Source organism: Podarcis cretensis (genome assembly GCF_951804945.1).
Source record: "Podarcis cretensis genome assembly, chromosome: 14".
NCBI classification, from domain to species: domain Eukaryota; kingdom Metazoa; phylum Chordata; class Lepidosauria; order Squamata; family Lacertidae; genus Podarcis; species Podarcis cretensis.
Window position 1 is genome coordinate 50,552,520 of NC_137183.1, and position 16,501 is coordinate 50,569,020.

At 43.9% G+C, this 16,501-nt stretch overlaps 1 protein-coding gene across 6 annotated transcripts in view; it reads right to left on the bottom strand.

Annotated features, from left to right (window-relative positions):
* Nucleotides 1-16,501, bottom strand: part of CHLSN (cholesin) — a 153,147-nt gene that overhangs the window by 19,749 nt on the left and 116,897 nt on the right. For all 6 annotated transcript variants that reach the window (XM_079954038.1, XM_079954043.1, XM_079954041.1 and 3 more), the window contains one exon: nucleotides 9,251-9,438. In XM_079954038.1, coding sequence (XP_079810164.1) covers nucleotides 9,251-9,438 — 188 coding nt within the window. The remainder of the gene's footprint in view (nucleotides 1-9,250; nucleotides 9,439-16,501) is intronic.

Sequence of the window (16,501 nt, forward strand, 5' to 3'; positions counted from 1 at the left end):
ATATTGTTAGACACACCTGCTGAGACTGAGTTAGCTTTACATAATTAAGTCCAGATTTTTCTCAGCATGGGCCTCTTGTCCGGTCATATAAACTGTTGACATGTTTTAAAATATGATGCATTATATAAATGTAACCACACAACATTAGATAAATTTCCATGACTCAAGCAGGCAAACAACAATAATTCAAGGCAGCATGATAGCTGTGATGGATCTAGGACAGGGAAAATTTTAAAAAGCTCAATCCAGACTTTACAAAGCATTCAATAAAATATGAAACAACACACTATTTATAAGAACTATAATACACACACAAATATGTATTCATGCTAGTAAGGGGCAGAGGAAGGAAAGAGTGTTGTGTTTCTGTGCTGGGATCTGAGAAACCAGGTCAGCTTTGGCAACCTCCCCAACCCCACCCTGAAAAAATCATTTGTTACTAGGGCTGTCACTCAAATAAGGAAATCTTAATAAATCATATTAGTTCTAGATGATTAATTAATGAAAACTGCATATATTTGTGTGAGAAAAAAGTTTCCCTTCTCATTCGGGGGAATGACTCTCTCCTAAAACAATGCAAGGCATTTGTAGTTAGGTAGTTCTGTGTGTGGTATTTATAATCTTAAATCTGTAGACTGGTCTGCTGTTTTTAATAATTTATCGGGTTAATCAACAAACACTTAAGCTTCCGTTGTGGCATTTTTATGCTTAGATTTGGATTCAGATAATCAAACTAGTCAAGCTTCTGTTTGTCCTTCACTGTGCTACAGCCAAGACCTGGTTGGCCTTCTGAAGTAGTGCTGATTTCAACAGATACAGTAAAGATTTTGTATTGGTATCTGCCTGATATAAACTTAACTGGTCACTGCAAAGTTACAATACAGGCGGCAACCATTTTAGGCCAATTGAAGAAGGCAGAACAGGGGTGGAATGGGGGACAAAACTTATATGCACTCCACCAACTTGTATCGGGGCTGGGACCCCTCGCAAAATGGTTGCTGCCTCTATGTTGGAGACTGCAAATTCTCCACCTACTTGGCAGGGAATACAAGGTAATCCTACTGAATTTTGCTATCTGACTGGGACAATTTGATCAAATACCTGTTTAAAAGACATGGCATTCCTAGACATTATTATAGGATAACTGAAGCTGCTGCCATATAAGCACCTCTTTCAAAGTACAGCCAAACATCATCTTCCGACAATGCTGGTATGCCAACCAAGCAACACACTTAGGTCCTAAGAAGGTTTGAGTTTCACATGCAAGAGGCAGGAAACAAAGAAAAATAAATAATAAGCACTGGCAAACCAGATTTGGTTTCACTGCTCTCCTGCCTGATCCAGGGGTGGCAAGACTTTAGACATCTGGAATCTACTTTGTTTTTTAATAGAGTCCCAAAGTAGACTAACCAGTCAGGGGCAACACAGTGGTGTGGTGGACATGAGGGCCCACAGGGAGAGAGTACACTTTACTAGGGCCTGGAGATCATAGGTGGCTTGTCCAAACTGCAACCCCATTCCCATGGAGGAGTCCAAAATATGACAGTAATATTTACTGTTTATATAGTGCTGTGGAACATCCAAAGCATTTGAGATAATACAAGCTCAATGAAGCTAACAACCACCCTACAAGGTACAATTATCCACATATTGCTTATCAGCAGTGGAGGCTGAGTGAGCAGGTTGCCTAAGTCTGCCTACTGACCTGATGTCTACAGGGAGATTTGAAATGGGGACTTCCTCGTGATTTATAGTGCTATGATGATTTACACCAGAAAATCCATTTAGGACAGGGCGGGCCAACTTTCTTACCAAGTGGCTTGCAGGAGTCCTTCAGCATTAACCCATGGGCTGCACAATGCCTTGCTGCGTGGTGGAGGGGATAGCGAAGCCAAAATTTGATGTTGGCACTAGGCTTTGGCAAGGAGGCGCGAGTCTCTGGTAGGGTCTTAGAACCCTGCTACCTCCTTCCCAAAGCTGGGAAAGCAGTAACTAGGCTTTGGGAAGCAGGAAGGTGGACTCTAGAACCCTGTCAGAGCCTTGTGACTCCTGCCCCAAGCCCAAGACCATTCTTACCCTGCTTTGGGAAGGCAGTGCAATGGCTGTTGTGGGGTATCAAATGTTGCTGAAGGCCGCCTCAAAAGGCCTCAAAAGCCACATGTGGCCCTTGGGCCATGTGTTGGACCACCCTGATTTAGGAGACAGAGCAAACTATTGCTGATCTACAGTGTGAATGCTTAAATCAGCAATGTGGCCATCTCACCCACCTACCCACCCCCCATATTATGCCTCATTTGATCACTATAAGTATGGCATCACACCCAGAGAAAACAGTGGATATATAAATCTCCAGGAAACAAGGTAAAGGCTAAAGGTAAAGGGACCCCTGACCGTTAGCTCCAGTCGCAGACAACTCTGGGGTTGCGGCGCTCATCTTGCTTTACTGGCCGAGGGAGCCGGTGTACAGCTTCTGGGTCATGTGGCCAGCATGACTAAGCCGCTTCTGGCGAACCAGAGTAGTGCACGGAAACGCCATTTACTTTCCTGCCAGAGCAGTACCTATTTATCTACTTGCACTTCGTGCTTTTGAACTGCTAGGTTGACAGGAGCTGGGACTGAGCATTGGGAGCTCACCCCGTCGTGGGGATTCGAACTGCTGACCTCCTGATTGGCAAGCCCTAGGCCAGGGGTCCCCAAACTAAGGCCCACGGGCTGGATAACGCCCGAGGGACTCGTTTATCCAGCCTGCGGTGACCCCCGCCGCCTGCTCCCACCACCTGCTCTTACCAGCGCTGTGCTGAGCGGCTGCCCACTTCCAGGTCAGAGGTGCACCGGAAATAGCTTATGCGTGTTATTTCCGGTGCACAACCAGGTCGGAGGAGGCCTGTGCACAAGCTATTTCCGGTGCTCCTCCGACCTGGAGGCGCGCCTGAAATAGCGTGTGCTCATGCATATGGGCACGCGCTCCCCCGCCCTCCGGCCCACCACGCAATAGGCGCTGGAGACACCGGCCCAAGGCACGCTAGGTTTGCTGACCCCTGCCCTAGGCTCAGTGGTTTAACCCACAGTGCCACCCGCGTCCCCCAGGAAACAAGAGAACTTGCTAAATGTGACAGACAGGAACCTCTCTAGAACACACAGAGCTGGGAAGGAGGTCATTTAGGTACATGTTTTCTGCAATTCACACTTCCACACCTTTCACCATCTTTACCTAAAGTGAATTCTATTCAGACATCTGTAGGAATTTTTCACTAACACTGGAAGCATGTAACAATTATTTTGAAAATGTGATTTTCTTTTTTTAAAAAAGGTTTAAAATTAGTAGCAGGGCATGGTGAAAACCTAAGAAGGCATCCAATACTATTTTTAGACTCCAGATTAAAACTTTTTAAAAAGCAAATTTAACTCAGGATTTTCAAATTCTGTTGCTTGCTCTTTTTTCTATGGTGTGTTGTATAGGCAATTCACAGTACAGTATATTTTTTCAGTTCAGTTGTATACCACCCAGGAATGACTTTCTGAAGAGGAATAATAAGAAATATTTAAATAAAATGCACCAGAAGCTTTTGAGAGTATTTTCCTGTTATGAGCATTTTGGCCAAAGCATACTAAGGGACAAACATATTCTCATTTCATTAGGGAGCCGGAGAAAACTTAATTATGCCCTCTGCTGGTTCTTTTAGATACTGGAGAGTTGTTTACATGGCCCAGGTCAGAAGTGACCATTTCTAGATAAGGTACCATGTGCTGACTAACATTTGCAATTCCCACCCACTCACTTTTATCTTTGCGGCTGATGCAAAAACATCTAAACATGCTTGTCATAAGGATCTATCCAAAACAATCAGCCCAAATAAAACAGTAAACAGAACATTTGGGAAATTGTGGGCGAACCCTCCTTTTTTTACTTCCTTGTTAAGAATGTTATCTCAGTATTTCCTGTTTTCTTCTACATCAAAAACAGAATTATCAGTCTTCTCATTCCTGAAAATACACCCCCCCCCCATAAGGAAGTCTTAGCTGGATCAGTTCTTAGAAGTCTTCCATCTTCTCCTCTTGGGGAAAAAACAAGATAAATGTAGATAACCAAATAACTTGAGAAGCTTTTCAAAATTTTGAGGTTGATTTTTTTCTTCAACTTCAGCCCTTCCAAAGGCTCAACTGACTTAAAGAGAGTGTAGCTCAACAACACAAAGATTATGATGCCAATAGAAAGCAATGCCAGATATTTCTGCTTAATAACTAAACACAAGTAATCGTGAACAATACCAGGAACGAACAAACACCACACTACGCAACTTAATTCATCATATTATTTTATTTTATTTATTGTTTATTATTAAAATTATACACCACCCTTTTAGCATTAGTTCTACCAAAACACAGGTTCCAGTTGACTTTCTTTGTGGAAAGCTGCTGCTTGACATGGCTTCTTAAAAGTTAGGTGGATTCTCATCTAAATAGCCATGCATGACTAAGTTCTTTCATTAATCTGCTCTTTATACTGCAGGTATTCACACTCCTTCAATTACAAGGTGTTATTAGCATTGGAAGTCACTTTAAGGTGTTTCCTTCAACCATGGAAATTTGTAATGACTATCCCATTATGTTATGAGTGATTTCCTGTTTAAAGTCTGCACTGAGAAAGGCAAGGAGTGAGGCCCAGAGGATTGCCAGATGGTATGCCAATGATTACTGGCTAAAGCTGTGTCAGAGCATTCAACTCACTTGCAAAATGTATGAAGGCATGAAGAAAGCCTTTGGACCAAAAGTCAGGAAAACCGTACCACTGAAAAGCTTGTCTGGAGAGATCACCACAGACTGCAGCAAGCACTATCAAGAACAGCACTTGCAGAAAAACATGATTGCTGACACAGCAGTTGACAGCATCCAGACTCTGCCTGTCTTTGGAAGAGCTGGATGTCCCTCCCTTCCTTAACTATCAGGCATGTGATAAAGCCCCAGGACAGGACCGAATCTCAAGTGAAGTGCTGAAAGCCAGCTTCAACTCCTCCCTCATGATGCACCTCCACGGCCTTCCCTTGCAATGCTGGGAAACAGGATCTGTGCCACAAAACAAGTGCGACTCCAGCATTCCGGCCCTCTACAAGAACAAAGGTGACCACTATGACTGCAACAGCTACCGAAAAATCTCCCTGCTGAGTACTGTGGGGAAAGTCTTCGCTCATGTAGTTCTCAATAAATTACAGTTACTCACTGACAGGGTTTATCCTGAGTCACAAAGCCGGTTTAAAGCTCAGAGGTCAACAGTCAACTTGATATTCACACTGCGTCAGCTGCAGGAGAAATGCTGAGAGCAGAGTCGCCCCTTGTACATCACCTCCAAAGACTTGACAAAGGACTTTGACATCGTCAACTGAAAAGGACGCTTCATTACTCAATATGATAGTATGCCCACCTAAGCGCCACAAGACGGTTGTCCTTCCACAAGAACATGTGTAGCACCTTCCACTATGACAGCTCATCCTTGGATGCCTTCCCTTTAAAGAGCAGTGTGGAACAGGGCTGTGTTTTCTCCAGAACAGCATGGGAGAATGTTAGGCTAACGACCAATACCAAGATGAAGGTCTACCAGCCTTGAAAGTTGAGCGCACTCCTTCATTGTAGTGAGACATGAGCAACTTACTCCCGCCAGGAGCAATGCTTTAATGCCCTCCATGTGTGCTGCGTCAGAAAGATTTTGGGCATCACATGGCAGGACAGAACCTCAAACAATGATGTGCTCTCCCAAGCCCACATTCCCAACATGTTCATACTCCTGCCTCAGCTACGTCTACGTTGGCTTTGTCATGTCCACAGGATGGAAGATGGCAGGATCCTCAAGGAAGTGCTCTACGGGGAACTGGCTTCAGGCACCTGGTTCTTTGGCAGACTAATTCTGTGTTACAAAGATGTCTGCAAAAGTGACATGAAGATTGGCAACATTAACCCCACCATGGGGAAATCCCTTACAGACTACTACAGCACCTGGAGACAGTCAGGTTGTGTATTCACAGCAGTGACAAGAGGAAGAATGACCGCCGGGAGGAGTGCAGAAAGAATAAATGCCATGGTCTTCTTCTTCTTCTTTGGCGGTCACTCGTAGCCAAGTAAGATTGTCTTCCATAAACACGGTTATAACAATGAGTTCGTAGGTGACTGTGGAGGCCAATTCTGGACCCACACGTCCTTCCACAGTGGGGACATTGGTTCCCGGGTGGGAGTTGATCACAGTGTAGATTTGCCAAGCATGCCTTCCTCTTAGCACATTTCTCGAGTGTCTTCAAAGTCCATGCCACCTTTGGTAAAGGCTGTTCTCCACCTGGAGTGCTCACAGGCCAGTGTTTCCCAGTTGTCAGTGTTTATACTACATTTTTTTAGATTTGCCTTGAGACAGTCTTTAAACCTCTTTTGTTGAGATATAGGTTTTTTTGTTGCAGCTGTGGCATATAAAGGCGTTTGGTTGTGTTGATGCAAGTGTACAATGGCATTTTTTTTAAATTGTGAAAATGTCATGGTACAGCTGCATCAACACAACCAAATGCCTTTATATGCCACAGCTGCAACAAAACCTATCTCTCCCGTATCGGTCTCTATAGCGACAGCAGGCATGGAACTATCCCATAGTTTGACTTCACCCCAAAGGTACACTCTTCCATTGTCTCCCAAGATGTAACAATGCCAGCCAATCCTAATATGTTATGAGCAGTGTTAGAAATTGAGATATGAAATTTAGGAGCTTTCTTAAACCTAGGTTATTAGCACATCAGCGGAATGTCTAGGCGCACTTTTTTATAACAAGAATACAAAGCTGAAAATGAATGAACTGCAGTTAAAATATTATGTTCGTTTTTCATATGGTCTAGTCCTTCCCTGCCCACCCCCCTAATATTCTTAAGAGGGTCTCTTCTCCAGTCTTCAGAGAGAAGCCGGATGTGGAGAGGCAGAAAAAGGTTCTCCCTTTCCTTGCACTCTGCAGTTTTAATCTGAAATCTTAGGTGCAGTACTGAGCCCAGAACTCAGAAACTGCTCATGCTAATGAAATTCCCTGTCGCAAAATGCGCCTAAAACAATTGGAGTTTCGAACACTGGTTATGAGTGATTTCCTGTTTAATGTCAGTTGAAAATGATACTCAAAATAGTCCTCAAAATAGGACTATATTCAAAATAGATAAAATGTTGACTAAAAGAGGCCACAGTTTCATCCTTTATTCATCAAACCTGACTGCTAATACTGCAGTAATCACTTACCGGTACATTCCAGAGTACTTTTTGAGCAGATGGCATATAACTTGCCCATCTAATTGCCATTTCAAACAATGGTGAAGAATCCCAGCTATGCTCCATATTGAGAATATTGCTGTCATTTTGCTATCACTCCATTATGAGGGTTATGTCACAAAAAACACACGTTCCCCCAGCTTGGAAGGCAATTAATTTCCTCCCTCCACACTAAAAAGTTATAAGCAACCATTTAGCCTGCCTGTGTGTTTTAGTCCTAAGTACTGCTGGAGATCAGATACTGGAGCTATTTCAAGTGGTAACCTATATTTTGTAACATGCTAGTCTTCTGGGTTTTAGAGTGGAAACTGGGTTGCTGTTGGGAAAAAATAAACACCACCTTTGTGTTTATCTGGGTCCTGTAATTGGCTGTAGCCTGTTATGGAAGCTTTTTACTTTTAACCACCCCCCTCTCCCTTTTATCCCCTACTGGAATTTTAAGTTGTCGTCCCCCCCCCACCCTGGCCCAATATCTAATTACAGTAAATCATTATTTGAAGTCTGGAACCACTCACTTACCCTGGCATATAATTATAAAACCCTGGTATTCAAATATGAGGCTTTGTTCTTCACCAAACTTTCTAAAATGTACAACCCTTTTAGCTCTTTTCTATCAACCAAATGTCATGTAATACTTTGCCTCGAATCATTAAAGCTGCATGACTTTAAGACACTTCATGCAATTTCAGTGCATATGGAAAAACAATGACTTATCTCCATTTAATCATCTTATTAAATACAAAATAACTAACGGCACAAAGGTTGTGTGAATGTTCAAAGTGTGTGCTGCAACCTTTTTGGTTTATTGCTGCTTTGATATGTGTTTCTAAAGGTCTGGTTTAGGGTTTCTGATCTCTCTCTTTCTCTTCACTTGCAAACCTCTTCTGGGATTCAAGGCACAAATAGTGTTGCCCACTTTTGCAGGAGGACGTCTGGCCTGAATATAATTGGTTTCGCCTGCTTTATGTCACCTTGTTATGGAATCAGTGCAGACATGACGTTGCCTCCCTCCTAAGTACTATTCAGAAACTGAGAGCCAGCATCCAGATTTACACCCTACCCCTTCCCATTCTCATTCCCTCTTGCGAGTGAATTGCCTCTTCTGCATTAACTGTGGTTAAGGGAAATGTCAGCACTCAACTTCCCTGCAGTTACTTGCTGAACAAGGGTTCCCACTTAATTTCAGACCATGTATGTGCTACAACAACCATGTTGAAACTAAGCAGATCTGTGATTGGTCAGTACCTGGATGGGAGGCTACCTGTGCATCCTACAAATGCCAGCTTGAGAGTGGGAGACAACTATACAAAATAAACCAGGAATTTGGGAGGAGTAAATAGGCCGGGATCCATACACAGAACCAGTTCCATGAGCCCATGAGGGATTTAAATTTGCTTTTCTATAACACAAGTCCCACTCCTCATACTGCCACATGGGACGCTGCTTTTGAAATTGCAAGGAGTTTGTGATATTGTGATCACAAGTGGTTTGTGATCACAAGTGGTTTGTGATATTGTGCATATGCATATGGGGCCACCAAGTTAAGAAAGAAAGAAAGCCATTTAGGAGAGCATAAGGAGACAATTTGTAACCCAATCATTCATTTTGTATCACTCTATGAATAGATTTTATATGCTCTTGTTGAAAGGATTGTCAGAAAGTCTGGCTTGCATCAGTCCCACACCAACTGAAGTAGGTCTCCCAATATTAACCTTAACTCTAAGAACTTGTACTTTAACCAACCTGTTGAAGTTATCACCATTTAAACCTAATCCTAAACTTCCTGGAAACAAGTTTCATTGAAATAACTGGAATTTGCCTCTACTTGGTGCTTCAGGAATAAAATTTGGTAGCAAGTTCAAAACATATGACATATTCTGAACATTCACCCCAAAGGCACACTCCATTGTCTTCTGAGACAGATGGAAGCCAACAACTCTTGAGGAATCTTCAAAGCTATTGAACTTACCTAGTTAAATAGTTTAGTGCCAACTCTGACGGTGATGGTTTCTTAGATTCTACTTTCTTAACTACGATCCCTTTTTCTCGCATTAATCTCTTTTCTTCCTTCTTGCGCTCTTTCTTCAGCTTTCTTTCCAACGTCCTCTTTTCCTCTGGAGAAAGTTCTTCATCTGAATCCTCCTCCGGTTTATTTTCCTGAATAACAAAAGTACAATACTCAATCTACTGTTTATTAGAAAATGTCCCAGTTTCTATGTTGATAGACAGGGTGCATGTGAGGGGAGGGCCTAAATGCTGTAGAAACGTTAGGAGGGGACCACTAGGGGTGCATCAGAAGATGGCTGACAATAACATCTTTCCGACCCACACGAGGTAAATTGGAGGCTGTGATGGGAGTAAATAGCCTCCCTACCCCCCCCCCAGGATTGTGGTGGGGGACTGCCCTTGCCTGCTGTGCCCTATACCACCCCCGAATTTGTGGGGATGGGGGCACTAGGCACAATGCCCTCCTGTGGGATTTCGGCGCTCCTGGACGCCGTCTCTGATCCGCGCCGTCTCTGATCCACTAGCTGCAAGAACTTCAAAAGAAACAATTTGGATGAAGCGAATGCACATGTTTCAAGGAAGAAGGGGGAGTAAAGACTGCTAACAGAAGAGATCTCTGATAAAACAAGACGAGGAGCAAGTATAAATCATGAGAAGATACGCCAAGACTCGGTATGGCAAAGGGACTGATGGGGGGGGGGAACTTTCCTTTCTTTCCCTTATGTGATTAAACAAGAATCCCCCCCCCCACAAGTCAGAAATGTCGTTTTAAGGACTTAAGCTGTGGATTTAAGGCTGTGTGGAGATAAACTTTCGAACCAAAGCATGTTTTAAGAAGAGTGTGGAATGTATAAGGGCTTTGGAATGACGCAGTTAAAAATTCCATCGCCATATTGGGAAGTTCTGTCGGAGGACTTAAGTCTGAGAGGAGAAACGGAGAAATAGAGCTGTTTTTATATTGTGGGTGAAACTCCTCAGTGGGACTTAAGAATGACAGTTCTGTAATTAATGATGGAAAGAGCGCTCTTATCTATGAAGGTGATGATATACGGAAACCATCTCGATTTGAGGATTGGAAGAACGGAAAAATTCACACAGGATTATTATTGGTGTTTATCGTCTTAAGGAGACTATCAGAAGAGATCATAAAGAAAAAAGAGAAAATATATGAACAAGATGTGATGTGGAAACAGCAATATAAGACTGGATAGAATTATGAACTTTGTTTGGACTGATCTGGACATTAACGCAGTGGCAAGAAGATGATCAGAATTCCCCTTCAGATCTTGAAATATGGGTTCCCTCAACAAAATCTAAAATTCGGCTTTGTAATTCGGAATTTATGTGATGTGATTTGATTGGCCGGTTAATAAAAATTATTTAAAAAAAAAGAAACGTCAGGGTAGGCTGTATGGTATCTCTTTATGAACAGCACACAGATACATATTTGTTCCCACCTTGTCAATGGAGGCAGAACCACCCACTGTCAGGAGACATCTTTACCTCATAGAGCAATGCTCCCGTGTGCAGAATGAAAAGCAGCCATTCACTTATATGGGAGAAAAGAAAAGGGCTGCATATAGAGACACCACTGAGGTGAGTAAAAAAAACAAGCTTCCTGCTCCTGGAGTAAGGGGTGAGTTTTTCTCACTCCACAGCCCCTCTACTTCATTCCATCAAACGGAATTTTAATTATTTATTAAAAACTTATTTATATGGTCAAACCTCGGTTCCAAAACGCTTCCATTTTGGAATGTTTTGGCTCCTGAACACCAAAACCCAGAAGTGCTTCGGGTTTCAAATATTTTTCGAAAGCCAAACTTCCGATGCAGCTTCCTCTTGAGTGCAAGAAGCTCCTGCAGCCAATCAGAACGGGCTTCCGGAACGAATTACATTCAACAAATGAGGTTTGACTGTACTGCCTTCCACATTAAAATTATAACACAAATAAAAGAGAGACAATAGTCCAAGGCAGAGTTAAAGCATAATCAGCACACTGTGACAGCCACTGAAAACTGAACAAGCTTTCATTTGCAAAACCCCACCTATTCACCTACATTATATTCACTGTGGCTTCCATTTCTTCCCCTGATGCTACAGTGTGACAGCATTTTGTTTTCATGAAAGTGAGAGAGAACTTATGCCATAATAAACCTTTTAGTCTTTAACGCAATACTCTTTGTGGCTTTTGCCGCAACTAGCACCTCTGCAAAATGAATGCTGAAAGCTCCCTAGCTGAGGTACGTCCAACATCCAACAGGTTGCAATCCACCATCCAATATAAAAAAATGGCAGTGATCTACCACACTCTCCCTGTTGGAATCCTGCCTAGGTCAGAGGAATGTGCCACTCTCCAGGCACTGGCTGAATTCCTGAAATCAGGCGAGGTCTGTAATCGGCGATCCTTCCCAGACGTGAGAAGAACACACCACTCCTTCACTCTCCTCCCTGCTATCCCCAGGGAGGGGAAAGAGACAGACAGAATGTATTTACATGCTTTTATTTCTGTCCTTTGCAGCAGTACAGAGAAACATGTCCGTACTCTTCAAACAACAACAGCAGAGAGCATATAACTCCTCCCATGTACTTCCAGTACAGGTCAGATGACACACTGAGCTAACATCTGGTGCTCAGTATGGTGAATGGACTGCCCCTTTCTTCCCATGGTAACAGTCACAAACATCAACATCCTGTAAGGCTTTCCAGCCACCTGCAGCTGACGAAGCTGCTGCTCGCTGCTGCATTGCTCCTTTTTGGTAACATCCTCCCCCAAAAGAATCAATGCGTGCTGCGAGCAAAGCGTGATCCAGAGAAGAAAACAAACAGTTGTTACACATATAACATTCCCCTGTTGTTCTAGTTCCACCCTTGGAAATACCCGCCACTGGTTTCTCCAGTGTACCTCTCTGGTTGTGTGACTTCCAAGGAACGAGTGCATCTGTATTACCTTGGCTAACAACTCTCTGTTGTGCCTTTGTCTCTGACTTAGACACAGCTTCAACCTGTCCTCGGTTGTTTACAACAGCAACACATGCAATAGCTAAGTTGGCAAACTCTTTTGAATACCTCTTGGGTGGTACACCCTTCGTTACTCTCTCAGACCTACGTAGGAGGTGCTGATCTTCTCTGCTTTCTGGTTCAGCCTCTGAACTCTCTGGAGAACCAGTACTAAGTGTAATCAGTGGTTCGTCCTCCATCTCTGAGGGTCTAGCCATTATGTGAGATTTCCTCTCAATGACTGTGTCAACTGAGCTCTTTGAGCTACTACTGTCATCAACAGTACCACTGTAATCAATAAAATCATCATCATCCGAATCATCCCCTGTGGGAAATGTGTGAACAATTACTCTCTCTTGTTCAGGAGCACTCTCTAGAAATTTTGTGAGAATCACCTGACCAGATTCAGACAAAATTACTCCGTAGAGACCCTTTTCATATCCCACAAAAATGCCTCTGGCATTCTTTACTCCACCTGGAGCTTCTGTCCTCACATGAGACCCAAAAACCTTGAAATGGGCAACAGAAGGTTTTCTATGGAACAGTTTCTGAAAAGGAGAACTTCCCAACTCTTTTGAAACCTTTCTCAACCATGTATAAGTATATGACAATAGCGACTCCGCCCAGTACTCATGTGGCAGATGTGAACTAAGCAATTGCGCCTGCATTCCCTTTTGCAATTCTTTGTTCACCCTAATACAGACACTTTTCTTCCACACTTCTGCGGAAGCAGCAATCTTGTGTCTAATCCCTTTCTTCTGCAGGAACTCCTGGAAATCCTGTAAAAGAAAAATTGGCTTCTCATCTGTGAAAAGACAATCTATGTTAGCATCATGCATGCTTTTAACCTTGTCACAAAACTCTTTAAACCTTTCTAAGGCTTCTTTTGGTTTCTCCAGAACATAAATCCAGACAAAATTAGAGAAAGAATCCACACACACAAGGTAAAATTTTGCATTGCCTCTAGATGGTGCTAGAGGACCAATCACATCAGCATACACCCGCTGAAATGCCCTGTCGACCCTTGAGGTCACCTGCTTGGCGTTCTTCTTGGTTACACCTGCAAAAGAGATCATGTTAGAATCAGAAGAATTACATTTCATGTAATCACATTGATCAAAAGTCAACAAATACAGTCCATCTTTCTCTTTGGCAGAAAGATATAACTCTCCATCTTTGTAGATCTTGCAGCTCTTAGCATCATAGGACAGTTTCAGTCCTTTCTTAGCAATCTGCGAAACGCTCAGCAGATTGAACTTCAACTCTGGAACCAAGTAACCATTGTTTATAGTCAAGTTCAGACTTTCAAGATACACAGTCCCAATCCCAGTCGCTTCCAGCTCCTGACCGTTGGGCCTGTTGCACAGCGAAGCTTTGCTTCTTAAACGTCGAAAATAGCTCTCTGTGAGATGTCATATGGACGGTCACTCCAGTGTCCAGAACAAAAGAGTTCCCCACTTCTGGTGTGGCTTTTAGCGACATCAAAGCCTTTGCAGGCTTCGCCTGTGACTTGGTATGACTTTTGCCTGACGCCTCAGACTTCGCAGAGCTCCCCTTGGCTCCTTTCTGCTGACGTGGCTTCTTCCAGTTCCGCTGAAGATGTCCAGTCTGTCCACAATTGTAACATCGGACAACGTTCAAAGCTACAGCATTTTCTCCAGTAGCAACAGCAGTGGGGGTGTTAGAACTCCGTTCCTCCCTCCCCTTGTCCTTTACTTCCAGTGCAGCAAGTGTGTCCCAAACCTCTTGCGCGTACTCTAAATCCTGTATATGCACAAGTTGGGAATCTGAAACACACAGAATTATAGCCGTCCTGGCCTTCACATTCTGTGACTCCCAAGCTCGCGTTGGTGCTGCAGGGATGGGGTTCTCAATCACCCCAAACAGCCTCTGATTCTGCAGCAGGGCCTTCATCTTGACAGACCAAGATGAATAATTGTCATTAGTTAGGAGGGGTGGATAAGGCAGGCCTCCCCCCTTCTTGGCATCCATTTTGAGTCCTTGCCTTAGCTCTCAAGCCTGCTAAAATCCAATAGCTGGTTGTTTACGCTCTTGGCACCTGGCAGCTCTTACGCTGGCTGCTTTGGAAAGTCCCTTCCAAGAGCTCGTGAGATACTAGCCAAAACAAACATTGTTTTTCGCCTCTCTCAGGCACAGCCTGACAGTCCAGCCCCTTTGAGTAGCTTTCCACTACACTGACGGGCGTTGCTTAGCAACTGTGCATTCCTTTCTTGTACAGGAAACCTTATCAACCACAAGAATTCCTGGAATGCAAGCCTTCTCTCTCGGAGCTGTTTTTCCCAAACGCTGCTCCCGTGAACCAGAGAATAAATCAATCTGCGTTCACACTTTTAGCCCGAAATTCTCATACCTTGGGGCTCCGTGGCTTGGCTGTCACCTCGTCTGTTGAGCTTCTGGCTGCACGCAGACGTTATCTTCTTTCCGTGGGTGCAGAGGATCAACCTCTCATTGCAGACTTTGATGGATCGAAGAAACCAGCAGCTCTGCTACCATTGTTGGAATCCTGCCTAGGTCAGAGGAATGTGCCACTCTCCAGGCACTGGCTGAATTCCTTGTTGACCTCCCCCTGCGACTCCCGGCAGGAAATCAGGCGAGGTCTGTAATCGGCGATCCTTCCCAGACGTGAGAAGAACACACCACTCCTTCACTCTCCTCCCTGCTATCCCCAGGGAGGGGAAAGAGACAGACAGAATGTATTTACATGCTTTTATTTCTGTCCTTTGCAGCAGTACAGAGAAACATGTCCGTACTCTTCAAACAACAACAGCAGAGAGCATATAACTCTTCCCATGTACTTCCAGTACAGGTCAGATGACACACTGAGCTAACATCCGGTGCTCAGTACGGTGAATGGACTGCCCCTTTCTTCCCATGGTAACAGTCACAAACATCAACATCCTGTAAGGCTTTCCAGCCACCTGCAGCTGACGAAGCTGCTGCTCGCTGCTGCATTGCTCCTTTTTGGTAACATCCCCATGGTCATTCGTCAACTTAAACATATTATATTTAGCTGGGGAAACCCAGCCAGATTATGATGATACAGTGGTACCTCGGGTTAAGTACTTAATTCGTTACGGAGGTCCGTTCTTAACCTGAAACTGTGCTTAAACTGAAGTACCACTTTAGCTAATGGGGCCTCCCACGGCTGCCGCGCCGCCAGAGCACGATTTCTGTTCTTATCCTGAAGCAAAGTTCTTAACCCAAGGTACTATTCCTGGGTTAGCGGAGTCTGTAACCTGAAGCGTATGTAACCTGAAGCGTATGTAACCCGAGGTACCACTGTACAATAATCATATTATACAATAATCATATTATAATCATTATTGTATAATATGATTATACAATAATCATATTATACAAATTATGATTATACAATAATAACAAATTATTACCCCCACACCAGCCCCTTCACAGGGCCGTTGGTGCACACGGGAAGCCAACACGCCCCAGAATGTCCACTTTCCCCTTTACCAGATGAAAGAGCAATGTGGGAAGGGGCGGCAGCGTCTTACTTTTGAATAAATGCAGCTAGGCTGGAGCTGGAAAGGTGGGGAAAGTTCAGCATCCATGCAGAACTAGGAAGGGGAGGGTTTTCTTTCCATGGGAAATGGCGGGAGGGGGGAGGAGGAGAAACGTCATGGTCTCTCTCCCGTGCTGCCCTTCCCTCAGCTCCATTTCGTGGCTGGCCAGCTGACCGGACACCTCCGCAGCTGCAGCCCATGCAGAGCCCACACACCTCATCTTTGCCTCCCTGCCCGGGGCTGCAGCTTGCAGGAGACGGAGGCAGGAGCCTTGCACCTGTCTGGGCCGGCCAGCTGACTGGGTGTCGGGCAAAGCCGGTGGCCGAGCGGGGTGCTTGAAGCAGCCATGATGGACCAAAATTCTCAAGTGATCCCCGAGTCAATTGTGGTCAACACATTTGACCACAAATGCCCTAGATAAATAAAATTAAATATTCATTTACAAATTAAAAACATTTTTACTTGGGTTACCGACATCAGTTTAGTGGTGCCCAAGGAAGATTTCATCTCATACATACATATATCTCACATACATTAGAAATAAAATAAAAACAGACAGATAGGCTTGCTTTGGTGATAACAGCAGAAAGCTAGCAGCATGTTTTCTCAGAATTAAATCCTACTGTGATTTAAGTGATATTTGCTTCTTATCAATTTTGTTTCTCTATTTAGAA